General features: G+C 35.3%; 2 protein-coding genes across 2 annotated transcripts in view; one reads left to right on the top strand and one right to left on the bottom strand.

The window, feature by feature from the left end:
• Window positions 1–2994, top strand: part of CNTN2 (contactin 2) — a 58348-nt gene extending 55354 nt beyond the window's left edge. The window contains exons 22-23 of the mRNA XM_087720049.1: window positions 352–520; window positions 1288–2994. Of these exons, the coding sequence (XP_087576175.1) occupies window positions 352–520; window positions 1288–1397 (279 nt within the window). The 3' untranslated portion in view covers window positions 1398–2994. The remainder of the gene's footprint in view (window positions 1–351; window positions 521–1287) is intronic.
• Window positions 2995–12624: 9630 nt separating this feature from the next.
• Window positions 12625–14169, bottom strand: TMEM81 (transmembrane protein 81). The gene has a single exon (XM_014057413.2). The coding sequence runs from the start codon at window positions 13368–13370 to the stop codon at window positions 12642–12644; it is 729 nt and encodes a 242-aa protein (XP_013912888.1). The 5' UTR covers window positions 13371–14169; the 3' UTR covers window positions 12625–12641.
• Between the last annotated feature and the right edge of the window lie 406 nt (window positions 14170–14575).

Here is a 14575-nt window from a genome sequence, read left to right on the forward strand (position 1 = left end):
AGTGATTCTTAATTTTTAAAGAGCAGTATAACATATCAGTGCACATGGTGGCATTACAAACAGTTCATGGAATGGCGGGATTACTGCATTAATCACTGAAAATCAGGTCCTGCAACCAAAGTCTTGGTTCTGTGTTTGTTGGCAGTTCCTTAGAATGTGTTTTCAACCTGCAGGCTATTGTCTGTAGACCTAAGGTTATATATTGTAAGTCCTCTTAAATTTGCATAGGTTGAAGATGGGTATATTTCATTGAAGAATATGTGCAGATTTTCGGGTTAGTAAAGAAGGAAGGGAAGAAATTGAAAACATAGGAGAGTCCAACAATAAACTCAAAAGTGCTTTCATCCACAGATGCTGTATCATCCTGATATACACTCAGCTCCTGTTCTATACATAGCCAATAATAATTGGATTGAGATCCCAATCCAAGAAGATTCAACTCATGCATTGGTGCAAATTAGGACAACAGGCCCAGGTGGAGATGGTGATCCAGCAGATGTACACATTCTGAGGAACAGTGGTGCGTTTGCCCTTTCCTGAATACAATTTTGCATTTTATTCATTTATTTAGAACATTTGTGTACTCCTTTCAGAAAAGAAACAAAATCTTGAACTGCTTGCATTATTTTGTTTTTCCAGTAGAGACAGCAATTCACCAGATCTCTAAAAACTCAAATTGTTGTCTTCCAGGGCAAGCACATTCATATTCCCCTTCTTGATTCTATTTTCCTTAATTTCCTACCTGGTGTGATATTAGGAAAACTAAGAATAAATGGTTTAGAAAAAAAATAACATTTCAGGGGTGACCAATCCCAGTTTTATTCCCTTCTATATTAAAGAATCAATAATAGCACAATTTTCAAACTTTCATTTCTGGACATAGTCCAATTTACTGTCCATGACTGCATCTCAAAAGTATCATGGTTGGTAGAAAAAGTGTTGAAATTATTATACATTCAGGGATATTAGATAATGAAACCATCTCATGAGCATCTGGTTATGTATCAAGAATTTAGAATTTATTGTTCCTTGGAACTAAATAATGGTAGGGTTGATGTTTCTCTCTCTTTAGATTAAAATCTAAGATGGAAAAGAATTATGGGGTTGTAGTTTTCAGCTAATATTTGAGATAAATATAACTAGCTTATGAATTTAATACATCTACCAGAAAATGTAAAATATGAATTCAATAACACATTTGATAAATCTCCTGTTTGTTAGAAAAGGGGATTGTTGGTTTTTTTGAAAGAAGAAATAAATCTGCACAACTATTATTATTTTTTGCAGGCACAAGTATGATGGTGGACAATTCTTCAGGTCACCCAGTGCTTCATACAATGGTTGCGCTAACTCATGCATTAATAATGTTTGCCCTGATTGGCTCCTCGGAGCTCTGATATTAACCACTAAAGTGGAAAGTTATTACATAAAATTTTTCATAATCTAGCAAATCCACAGTTCACCATTTGGACTACAAATTTCTACCACAACTATCTAATTATAGACAGTACTTAGTGGAAAAGAACTTGAGAAGAAAATATACTTTTTTCTTTCTTTTTTAAAGAATGTATAACATTTCATACAAGACCTGAGTCTTTGATCAATCAGATTTTTTAAAACTGACAAAACAAGAGGTGATTTCTGGAAACTGGATGTGTCTTTCATATTACTGTATTCAGTAGATTTTTCTGCCTTACAAAGCCATGTGCAAAAGTAATGACACTTAAAACTTGATCTTTTTTTTAAAGTACAAGAAACAAAGGACAAATGAGAATAAATGCATATCTTCCAAGAGAAGATGTCTCAAAGGATGAGCATGTTCTGTATCATTCCCAACTGCAGCCAGTATCGTGCCAAGGAATCCAGTATTTCATGTTCAAATGGAACTTATTGAGGGGCAATATTGTCTCAATAAACTTTTTTCAAGGCATCTGGCTGGAGGAGACAAGCCAATAGAAACTGTCAGATATCTCACACTGCACAGACTTTTGATGAACAAAAAAATGTTAAATCTAGTTTGCTGAAAGTGGGATATTGATGGCTCGCTGGTGAAACCAAAAAGTAATAATAATTTGCCTTGTACTTTGGCTTTTACTTTGCATTTCCTGTGATCATTCATCTGTGATTCTTGAAGAGGTACATTATTTATGCATTCAGACTCAAAAACAGTTCATTGGTTATTGCATTTTCTTATGGTTTCTCAATAGTGGGAGTTTTATGGCAGTAAGGAACGCTTTGGAAATGGATCATAAAGACATTTGAACAAGGAACTCTTACTCCCCCTTGCCAGGAGATACATGGTATCATTTATCCAAAGTTCCTCAACCCAATTTTAAGGTGAAAAAAATTGAGTTGACATGGTAGTTAAAAACAATGATTAACACTTTAACTTGAGTTTAATTTTGCCAAACGACAGTATTAATTTTTCAGATTGTTCTTCAGAAATTTAATTTTGCTAGCAATGGATTTATCTGCTCAGTTGTTTTTGGCATAAATTATATAAGGAAGGGGAGATTCCCAATATCAGTCTTGAAATACTACTATACTTTTCTAAAACACCATCCTGCTTTCCTGAATTCAGCAGAATAGACTGCTGAATTTTTTTCTGAATGGAAATTTTCCAACTACAGCAAAACCTTGATGTAGCAAACCATTTGGCAAGGCAGGGGTATCCTTTACCCATGCATGTTTGTTAAATCTGAATGTACATTATTTGAATCAATTTATGACAGTTTATAATATTTCATAATTATATGTTAAGTAATGGGAATAAATTGATAGAATGATGTAAACTGACAGTAGTTATAAATGTAAGTGAATTTAGCAGACTGCTTCAGATAGACTTAATGGACTTAATCTGCTTTGGAGAGATGTTTGGATGTTTGCAAATTTAAAGTTTGTTAAGTCCATTAAATCGAGGTTTTACTGTACAAAGAAGCTTCCTTTGTCTTTTCCCTTATCAAATCTTACGTGTAATAAAGGAACTGAAGGCTTAATGTTCCACATTTCTATTTAGGATAAGGTCCTATTATATATTCACAACTACATTTCCAAGGACTGTTTGGCCCTCAGAACAACCATAATTACCTAATAATAGCCAAAGCTCAGTGTGGTGTTGCCCATCATTTTTAAATGTGAAGCAATGGAAAACGTAGGGTCAAACCTAGACAAGATTTTTAAAATATAATTCTCTAAATTATATGCAGAAAATTTTATAAAGAGAAAGATCGAGGAAAAAGTAGAAGTTTGAACTTTGAACACATCCTTTTCTGCACATTCATCCTTTCTCATATGCAGCTTCTTGTCACTAGAAAATTACCAAACATTAACATAAAAGATGCATTCTGCAGATGAGGAAGATTATGTGCCATCTGGCCATTATCAACTCTTACTGGCAACAGTTTTCTCCAGGAGGAACTTGTCCTATCCTGGTCCTTCAGCTTTTCCAACAGTGCACTTTGCTCTCTTCATTTTCTTCTTCTCTTTCCTTCCACCTTTCCCAGTATTAGCGCCTTCTTCAGAGAGCTGGGTGTTAACATAATATGTCTGAAGTAGGACAGTTTGAGCCTGGATTAATTGATTTGTTTGATGACACATTGATTTGTTTTCCTGGCTGCCTACAATATAATGAGGCATCTTTTCCCACATCAAAGCTCAAAAGCGTCAATACTTTTGCTAGCTTGCTTCTTCAAAGTCCAACTTTTACTTCCATATAGAATCATAGATAATACCATGGCTTGCATGATTTTGATCATTGTAGATATAGGCATATCAAGCATTTGAATACCTTTTCAAATCTGCTATGAATGCTCTGCAAAGTGCTAGTCTGTGGCATATTTCTGGACTGTTTCTTTATTTTGATGGTTGATCTTAAAAAGCAGAAATTATCCACCACTTTGTTATCTTCGTTGTCAATAAGACTAACTGGTCTATTTATTGTATTTGATTGCATTTATTTATATTTTATTGTAGTCTCATTTTTCACTGTTCTCCTTGACTTTTATTACTAGGTCTTGCAAATCCTTTGCATTTTGGCTATTATTATCAGCATAGCACTGATTATTGATGTTTCTTCCACCAGTTTTGAATGTTAATCTTCTTCTTATCTAGCTGCTTAATATATATTTAGCTTATAGGTTAAATAAAGAAGGGAATACATAGAGCCTTGTTGCATTTAGTTGTCAACCTGGAGCCAGTCTGTTCCACTATATTCTGGCTGTACTGTGTCTTCCTGATCTTTCCATAAGTTTCTCATGAGAATAAGATGTTGTGAGGGCCGCATTTTTCTTAGCACTTTCTACAACTTGCTGTGACCAACACCATCAAAGGTTTTCTATGAAGCACATTGTGACTTCTTTTTGGTATTCTTTGGCTTTCTCAATTCTGCAGCATGAATCAGCAATAATGTTCCTTGGTCTTTTCTAAAACCAGCTTGGACATCTTTTTCAGTGTAGGGCTCGAATCTACAACAAATGATCCTAAGCACTATTTTGTTAGCATGTGAAATTAATGATATTGTATGATAGTATGCACTCTTTGTTAAGTCTCCCTTTTTTGGTATTGGAATGCAAATTGACTTATTCTAGTCTATTGGCCATGTTCAGGGTTTTTCCAGATACACATTTTCTATTCCCGTTCTTTCTCTGGGAACATCTTTTATTTTCTGTTATTAAAAACTAGAATTCATAAGATACCCATAGGGCAATCCAAGTAGAATTCCTCATGACTAAAACTGATTGTTCATATTATAAAGTAGCAAACTATTATTCCCTTGTTTCTAATAATCTTCTAATGCTTCACTAAACTGAGAGCTTAAAGGGCGGTTGGTAAAAATCCTACCTTAGTTTTGGATTTTGATGTGCTTGGGGAGTATTACATATCTATGCCATTATATATCTTGTTATCTTATGCATTGGCTGGCAGCATGAGGGCAGCAACTCATTCAGTTAAGAATATCTTAAGCATAATTATAATAGCTTGTGCTATTTTGCCAAGTTCTGGCTTTCAATTTCAAGGAGAACATTTAGCTCCATTAGAAAGCCTGCTCATGCCCCACTTTTTAAAATATTGACTTTGGCCCACAGTCACTCAGCTACTGTTACTGCACCATGAATGTAGGACACCTATTTTTTCAAGGTAGGCTTGCTGCCTTTAAAAAGTTATAAGAGGTGAAGTGGTGGTATGCAGTTCTTCATACCTAGAATGAGATACTTCATATGTGCCTGCATGTGCATTTCCAGTACCTAAGAATGTAGGAAATATTTCCTTCTGTTTGAGGGAGAGAAAAAAGATACAAGCACTTCAAGAAAGGAAGGGGAAAATTGATCATGGCTCACTGGCCTCATGTTTATTCAGATTCTTAGTTTTTGCCAGCAAGCTAGCCTCCAGGCTGGTGCTATAATAACAAGCCCAGCATTAATAGCACATTGACGAGAGTACCAAATTGATACCTAATGCTCCCTCAAACACCATTTCAATAGCTATACTTTCTTCAACCTATACAAATTAAGAGTTATTCCATTTTACTACAACCTCACCATATTTTGAAAAAAAAATAGTTGATCTAAAATAACCCCACCCGCATATATTCAGATTTTTTCAAAAACGTTAGAGAAATTGTTTATTTTGACACAAAACGCTGAGAGTTTAGCAAAGAATCTTGCCCCTTATTACAGTAACATCCTAACATGGTAATATGTATATTGTTTTGACATTTCAGACATTTTCCAGAATAGGCCTCTCCTGCCTATTAATCTTCAGAAACTATAAATAAATAAATCATGGAGTATAAGATGATAGAGGTGTTATAATTGGGGTGTAATTATGAGGCTATCAAGTTATGTAAAACACTGCCGAATCTAAGAAACAGTTCAATTCACTATTCCATACCCCTACTATTAGCATATAAGAAACAGCTTGCTGATTCAGATCAAGGTCCATCTTAATTCAATATTTTGTTTTCATGATGGCCAATTAGATACCTGGTAAGATAGTTTCTCACAAATAGCAGATGAGATATGCCCTTCTCCTAGAGTTGTTTCCCCTGCAGAATTCATGGACGAATCTTTCAATCACTCTTAATTTTTAAAAACTCAAGGTTACTTTTCAGATGTGGGGGGGGGCATTGAAAGATCTGTCCATCATGAATGTATGCAATACTTTTTAAAGGCTATCCAAAATAGTGGTCATCATCACACTTTATGGAGATTGTCTGACTAGCAACAACTCACTGGTGATGTGAAGCATTCTGCTAGTCCTTCAATTTAAAAAGTTTTCATAAACTAGAAACAACTGAGAATTAATTTGAGATTTCATGCAGGTGCCCTATCACAAAATATGATCACTTCAGAGCCATCATCAATAACTCTGCCCTGCAGATTAAGAAACCAAGATTAAAATAGACTTTAGCCAAAATTCAGTCTGGGAATTTAAATGTTTTTAACCTAACAGTCATATCTTGAACCTGTCAAATGCGTTAATATCTCTGCCATATAGTTATAGATTGCAGTCCAGAGGCATAAATGCAAAGAAAAAAGGGCAAAACTTATAAATTAAGCAGAGGTAGCAGAATTCAGAAGTTCTCTCCTTTCACTGTAAAATGTGAAACACTCTGAAATGATAGGCCATTCATTCACTATTTTATAAGAAAGCAGATGCTTCATTGCAAGGAGTTTACATCTGTCTTCCCTGGGCATCAAAATGGTTTTTGATGCCCAGGGTTCAGATTTTTAAAAAGGGGAAATGCAAAATAGTCCAGTTCCTAGTAATGCTAATGATTATTTATTTTCATCAAAAAAAATTCTGTTTGAATAACATGAAAATTAAAGAAACACAGAATAAGTTATCTAGTGTTGTGTATTAGTATTTTACCAATATTTTTCTACTTGTATTTTGTTCAAGAAGTCCTGTTGTCATCCAACTCTGTTGTGTTTGGTACAGTAGAGCTTTGCCACTTTTCAAGAACATGAAAAAGGTTTTCCTTGCTTGTAAAGGAGATACATATGAATGTATGTACATATGAATAATAGGAGGAGATGTGCTCTAATCCTGGCTTTAAAAATGCTAAGTTTTCAGATATTTGTATAATGTTCCTTCACTTATTATCTTATGAGGGTATATGGAATGCTCTTGTCTCTCTTCCATGTAAGGGATCAATAAAAAAAAATTAGATCAACTTTTTCTGATATAAATAAAATAGTATTCTCCATTTAGAAACTTCCTCCTTGAGAGCTAATGGAGTATAACAATAAGAGCCGTGGTGGCACAGTGGTTGGAATGCAGTACTGCAGGCTATTTCTGCTGTCTACCGGCTGACTGCAATTTAGCAATTCAAATCCCACCAGGCTCAAGGTTGACTCAGCCTTCCATCCTTTCAGGGTAGCTAAAATGAGGACCCAGATTGTTGGGGGCAATATGCCGACTCTGTAAACTGCTTAGAGAGGGCTGTAAAGCACTGTAAAGCAGTATATAGGTCTAAGTGCTATTATGAATGACTCAGAGATTTGACCTCTGAACCATGCCCCCTTATATATGTCACAGACATTGCAGGTAGCTTTAGACAAATCACAGCCTCTTGACTCCAGTGCCTGACCTGTATGAGGGAGAGCATACCAATGCTGACTTACAATACAGGGTTACTTATGAATTCCAAGACATTGTCTGAGGAGCACCCTGAAGTCTGAAAAGTGCTATAAAGCTATGGTAGATTTTCCAATTTCTTATATTGTTTTACTGCAGTTTACTTTCCCATTTGTGTTGATCTGAAAAAAACATTTTGGATAGCAGTAAGAGAACTGAATCAGTGTAGAAAGAAAAGTTGGAAAAAAATAGGCTGGACTACTGCAGTGCTCAGATAACAATGAGAAAGGCAAATTTTATCCCTAGAACAGTTTGGTTTCATGCTTTTATTTAAAAGCATGCAGAAGATGGGCAGTTGTATGGTGTGTAAATATGTCATGGTAGAATGTATTTTAAGACTGTTGTAAACAGCTCCAAAAGAATTTCTCCAGGTAGCAAAGCACTCTTTTTCGGATTCTAACATTCAACCCAGAATATTTTGCTTGTGCTTGGATTTAAAGAAACCAACTTTGTGTCAAACCCGTGGCTATGTTCATAAAATAGATTGTTAACACCCAAGCAACATACAGATGGGATAAAAATTGGATAAACAAAATCCATAGCTTTTTTTAAACATTTACAAATTTTAGCATTTTTTGGGGGTGAAAGGCGGATAAATCTATATATTTCCTATACTTTTTGCCCCAGTTCTCAACTATTTCTATCAAATACTACAGGTAACCCTTGACTTATAACCACAATTGAATGGAAAATTTCTGTTGGTAAGCAACAGTTGCTAAAGGAATTTTGCCACATTTTACGACCTTTCTTGCCACAGTTGTTAGGTGAATTCCTGCAGTTGCTAAGTTAGTGACATAGTTGTTAAGTGAATCTGGCTTACCCATTGACTTTGCTTGTCAGAAATTTGCAAAAGGTGATCACATGACCTTGGGATTCTGCAACCTTCATAAATATGAGTCAATGCCAGGCGTCTGAATTTTGATCACATGACTCATGGGGCTACTCCAACTGTCATCAGTGTGAACAACGGTCACAAATCATTTTTTTTCAGTGCCTTTGTAACTTTGAATGGTCATTAAATGAACTGTTTTAAGTCAAGGACTACATGTATTGGCAAAATTTAAGTGACACATTGAATGGAAAGCATATTTCAGTTCACATTTTTCCATGAGTGTCACTCACAACTTCATACAGTCTAATATAAGTTAAAAATGAACAGCATTTTGCAATATAAAATTATACTATGTGTTATTATGGCCCTATGTAATTACTTTGTGTGCCTGTATGTTTGTATATATTTATATGTACATTTGTTTTGTAATTTGTATTGTTTTGCCTCATTCATTAAAATACATTCGTTCTGTTTCATTTACATCTACATCCCAGCTTTTCACATATAAATAAAAATGCAGTTTGTATTCAGATTTTAAGCTGTATCAGTATTTTAAGCCAAAGACAAGTAGGCCCTTCATACATTTCTTAGAGGTTAGCAGATTTATAAGGGTCATTAAAGGTTTTGTTCTTTTGTTTTGATCTATAAGCTGGCTATAAGTAGCAAGAAAATCTAAAGGTAAACAAATTTCTCTATTCAAAGACGTTTTGAAGGAAGGTGTGATTTTTTTCGTCTATTTTTATCTTGGCATCTCACTATCTCATACCATTTGAACAATTTTTATTCTATTGCAAGAATGGGGGGGGTCATTTTGTAAGCCACTCAGAGGCACTTCAACAGTGAGATGGGTTTCATATACATATTTACTAAATAAATAAATATATCGTATTTTCCCAATATGGATAATCTCTAGTGGTATGGTCTTCGATTCCTGTAATTCTCAGCAATGGCCATGGTTACTCAGCAATTTCTAAAAGTAACAACTACATGGCTGGAAGGAACCCATATTGAGGAAGGTTGGCATATATATCCATTCATGGCGTAAGACTACACTTGAAATCTCATCCCGTTCTCCATCTTTTCAAATATGCCATGTTGGAAAAGATTTCCAGATGAATGATCAGAAGAAATTCAAGAATTGGAATATATAAGACAAGACAGACCTCTTTCTCATCCTCAGAAGATCCAAACTGTCCTAACCATGGTCCTAAACGTAACCTTCAATTATATGATTGTAAAAGGTAAAGGAGTCCCTCTGGATTTAACTCTGCTAGTTGTTAATTATGAGGGTGTTCATCTCTTTTTCAAAGCCATTGAGCCAGCACTGTCCAAAAACATTTCTATGGTCATGTGGATAACATGATATCACAGAGCACTATTACCTTCTGACAGAAGTGGTACCTATTTATCTACTTACATTTGCATGCTTTCAAACTGCTAGATTGGCAGGCGCTGGGATGAGGACAGGAGCTCACCCCATTGAATGCTGCTTGGATTTTGAACCTGGGCTGCCAGCGTTCCAGCTGACAAGCCCAGCGTCTTAACCACTGAGCCACAGCGATGCCCCATATGTTTATGGCCAAGGCTAAGACCCCTTTTGGAAAGACATGAGCATACTCTACTCAGATAAGACTGATTTTGAATATCAAAAATGTGTGTTTAAGAGAAGAAGAAAATGTGGCAATCTCATTCCATAACAATCTCATCCACTTGATGAACAGATGAAGGTTACTAAGTTTATCAAACATTGTTTTGTGTGATTTTTTTTTTAAACTTTGGGTCATGTTTATGTATCACAGCACTTATTTCAATGAAGATTCTTAGTCATCTAGATAGAATTGCCTGGAAGTTGAGTCACGGCAATTGGATTTTTCTTTTTTGGTTTGAAATGTTTTATTACATATCTAAGTAGCTTCTTCAATCTGAGCAAAGTGGTTAGGAGGATCTCATATATGTGCTCCAGGGTGGTTTCATTGTTCACCTAATCTTAAATAAAGTTCTACAAACACTCTAGCAAATTTATCCAAATGTGATTATTTTAAAGAAATAGAAGCACTATTTGAATAGATGATGGAAATGTAATCACTTGACTCCAATTGCCCACCTTCTCAATTATTAAATGGGGCAGTTACCTATTTCCCTTCCTTCTTTCTAATCTCAGGGCTTAAATTGCCAATTGTTTCCTATATCTGTGCCCATTTTGAAATGATATATGAACTTATGTATACATTAATGTGGGGGTTTACAAGTAATACTCTGCTTTTTTTTATTCTTACTTAACCAAGTCTTTCAAAAGCCTTCAATCTGCAGTTCATGTGTCAGCCCTTCTTCATTCAAAAATCAGGAAAGAAAACCACAGGACTCCATTGGTAGAAATCAAGTGTACTTTTACTAATTATAAATGAATCAAAGCGAAGCTAAGCGAAGTCTGGTTATTTAGGCGCGAAAGCGAATAATATATTGTATATTTCATTCCCCTCCCCTTGGCATCCCGTGCACAGTCCAATCATAAAACTCCCAAATGTCAGGTGTGAGATAACTTCGAGAGGCATCACCAGGATGGAATGCTGATCCGTTGGCCTTGGTGGGAAACCTCCTCCTCCACATGCGCAGTAAGATGGACAGTTCAAAATCCAGAATCTTCCTCCAGCACAACAATGAATCCCCTCCCAAATACCATGCCCCCCCTCCCCGTTTCAATGGCAGCCGAAGCAGCAGCAAAGCAGAGGCCGACATCATGGTTAGTTGTCTGCATCTTACAAATCCAAATATTGACAGGAAAACAAAGAGTGCTTGTTTCACTCTGATGTCAGTTCACATTCCCCAGTTCTCATTCTTATGATTTCAAATAAAAGATGCAGTATCAAGACATTTTTAAAAAATAAAGAAATCATTGGAAAAATTATTTTCAATCATTACAGCTTATAAAAGGAAGAGTCATGATGTACTTAGGTTAAGATATAATTGTACTTAAATTTGCTGAGATTGGAAGCTCTTTTTTATATCTTTCTTTGTATCTTATTTCTTTCTCTACTTTTCTTCTATTTTTTTCTTTTTACACTTTTTATTTCTTTTCTCTTTTTTGTTCTACCATAGTTTGTTTTACTTATTGTAGTTAAAGTTTTCGATATTTTATATATGCACAATATATGCGTACACATGTATATGTGTGTGTATGTATATATGTACATGTTTAAGGTTAATTGGACTCTTGTTGATTGATGCCTGGGACATAACATTATCATTAAACAGTATTTTATGCTTGAAGGCCATGGGTGCTCTCCTGTCATTAGGAAAGTTCAGGCAAGGAAAAGGCAGGGATTCAGTAACTGAATAAACGAAAGCAACAGTGAGGACAGTACAAATAACCTTGAGGAAGAGTAGCAAGAACTACAACCAAGACTGGGCAAATTAAAGAAATGAATTCAAGACAGAAATGTAATTGGTTTTACTCTTCCTAGCTCTCTAGAAAATAAACGGAGGGACTTGTAAGATTGATGCCAGGCCTTTAAGGTAACTCAGGTTTGGAAACTGAAGTCATGAGTACTATGTTTATTATGCAGTTACAGTAACAGAATCTTGCCTGTGTAGATGAACCTCTCTCCTCTCTTCCTTTATCTGCTGGAGAATTCTGGGAACTGAAGTCCACATGTCTTAAATTGCCTAATCTGAGAAATGCTGCATTAGAATGTGAAATGGGTTGTTTGAATCTCATCTTCAATACTCATCTCTAGCTCACACGGTTCTTCCCAAACTGGGTGAGATTACCATTCTTACTGAGCCTAGTTGTTGACTAACCTGCTAGGAATTCTGAGATATGTATTCCCAAGATATTGGGAGAGTATCCATTTCTAAAAAAAAACTGATCTATGTTGACTTGGAAGATATTTCAATGTTGTAGGGATTCTTTCCGGCCCTAAAAACTGAATTTAAGATTTTCTATATGAAAGCATGTACTGAACTCACATCAAAAGATGTACTGATTTACATGTTTTGTACTGTCTTTAAAGTTTTATGAAATACAATTAAGGAACAAGATATATTATTGCTTTCTAAATACATTAAGTGACACTATGTGATTTTACAATCTAATCTTAATAACTGTAAACAATACAGCAAAATGATTAAATACAGCAATCAGCATACACCACGACTACAAGAAAAAACATTTTTATTCTTCCACATATCCATAATTATTGGGAACTTTCACTAAATAGTAGAAAATGTTGTGCAACAAGATTCCTCCTACTACACCACTTCCAATGCCTATTGAAAATACAAAAAGAGTTCTTCGGCGCCAAAGGTGATGCTGGTTCTGGACAGGAACACCAGTGGCATTCTGCTGGCTTTCTTCCTTCTCACCTTCCAAGTGCTGTTCCAGAGTCAAGGATTTGTCAAAGTTCAGATCCACCAAGTGACCAGGGATCACACGAATTCCAAAGTAGATTCTTTTGACAATCTTATAGCTTCTCATGAACTGCACGTCACACCTGTATGTCCCTGCATCGTATTCTTTGGCTGGGGAAAGCTTAATGACAAAGCCAGCAGTCTTGAATGGTTTAAAGAGAACATCATCAGTGGTAATGATACCTCTGGCTATCCTCCATGAACAACTGAAGCTGTTACTTTCAGGGCCAATTTCAGTAGAGGACAAGCACTGGAATTCAAAAGGCTTACCTACAAGAATAGTGAAATGGAGCATCCCACAGAGCCAGTTGGTCAAGCACTCCACTTTCTGAATATCACAGTACCTCCTTTCACCATTAGGCCCAATCTGACATGTTTCTTCAACTTTGTAACCCATGCCACAGGTCACGCTGCAGCTGGTGGAACTGATTGAAATTCTGGCAGTAGCAGTTCTCATTTTGACGGGAATAGTAATTGTTCCAATAGAAGCCATGGAAACAGGTTATCAGAAAGCAAATGCTAACAACAATTTAACAATAAAATAGGCTTCTGCCATCGTGATACCTGAAGAGACCTTTTAGGATCCATTCCATTGTCTGTTCAAATGATCTAATTGTCATTCATTTAAAATATCAACAAAGTCCCTGGACATGAGGAATCCACAAAGACTGCTCCTTGACATACTGCCAAAAGAAAGCAGCTTATTAACATGGTAAAATGTGTTTTTTTTAAAATAAAAATCAGACTGCAGGTGATACAGATAAAGTACAACTCCTATTGTATATTAAAAATCAATTTATTATGAACTTTTTAAAAATGCTTGAAATTGAAAGTTTTATATAAATATTTAAATAAAGTTATTTCCTTAGTAAAATATAAGAGGAATGTAATAAGCTTCCATATACATATTGATATTTTTTCATATTTTCAAACATATATATGGGTCCTTAATTGATCATGTGATACCTGAAGCAGCCAAGCCAGGAAAATCAGTTACAGCTATCTTTATGAGCAACTACCAGTACATCTTTTCTGTCTCAGCTTATAAATGGACCATTATAAATAAAGATATGCATTGAAAGCACTGCTCCATACCAGTGTCTCAGATTTAATACTACTACTAGTCTTAGCATCAGTATCCTATGAACTAGTGAACTCCAACAACAGGCTGCCATAACCCTTTTTTCCTTCAAAATTATCTGATTTGGCCTAGAAATACAGAAACTCCTAAGGCCTATTTATGCTATAATTATGTTTTCTCAGTTCCGTGAACAAATGAGATTGCCTTAAATTGAAATAGACCATTTCAATAGCTTGCCAAATCTTTTTTGTTTAAATACCAATATTTATGTAGAAGCTTATTACAGTCTTATTATATTTTACTAAGAGAATAATTTTATTTAAATATTTATATAAAACTTTCCATTTCAAGTATTTAAAAAAAATACTGTCTGAGGGATTTAAACTAGGAACCTTGATAGGCAATGAACATTGTCCACCTGCAATGTACTGCAGTAAGTCACCAGGTATAGGTGAGAAAGGGGAAACACCTACTACTGATTTAAGGCATTCAGAGAATGATGGGGTTGGATAACTGACATGCTTTTACCCCAATTCTTTCGTGAAGATACGGCTGCCCTTCCCATAAAACACTTTTATTCCAAAAATCCACTAATGTAGAAAATATTGGATTCAGAC

The sequence above is a fragment of the Thamnophis sirtalis genome, unplaced genomic scaffold (assembly GCF_051295495.1).
Source record: "Thamnophis sirtalis isolate CommonGarterSnake01/CBP01778 unplaced genomic scaffold, rThaSir2_p1.2 scaffold_7, whole genome shotgun sequence".
In the NCBI taxonomy this organism is placed as follows: Eukaryota; Metazoa; Chordata; class Lepidosauria; order Squamata; family Natricidae; genus Thamnophis; species Thamnophis sirtalis.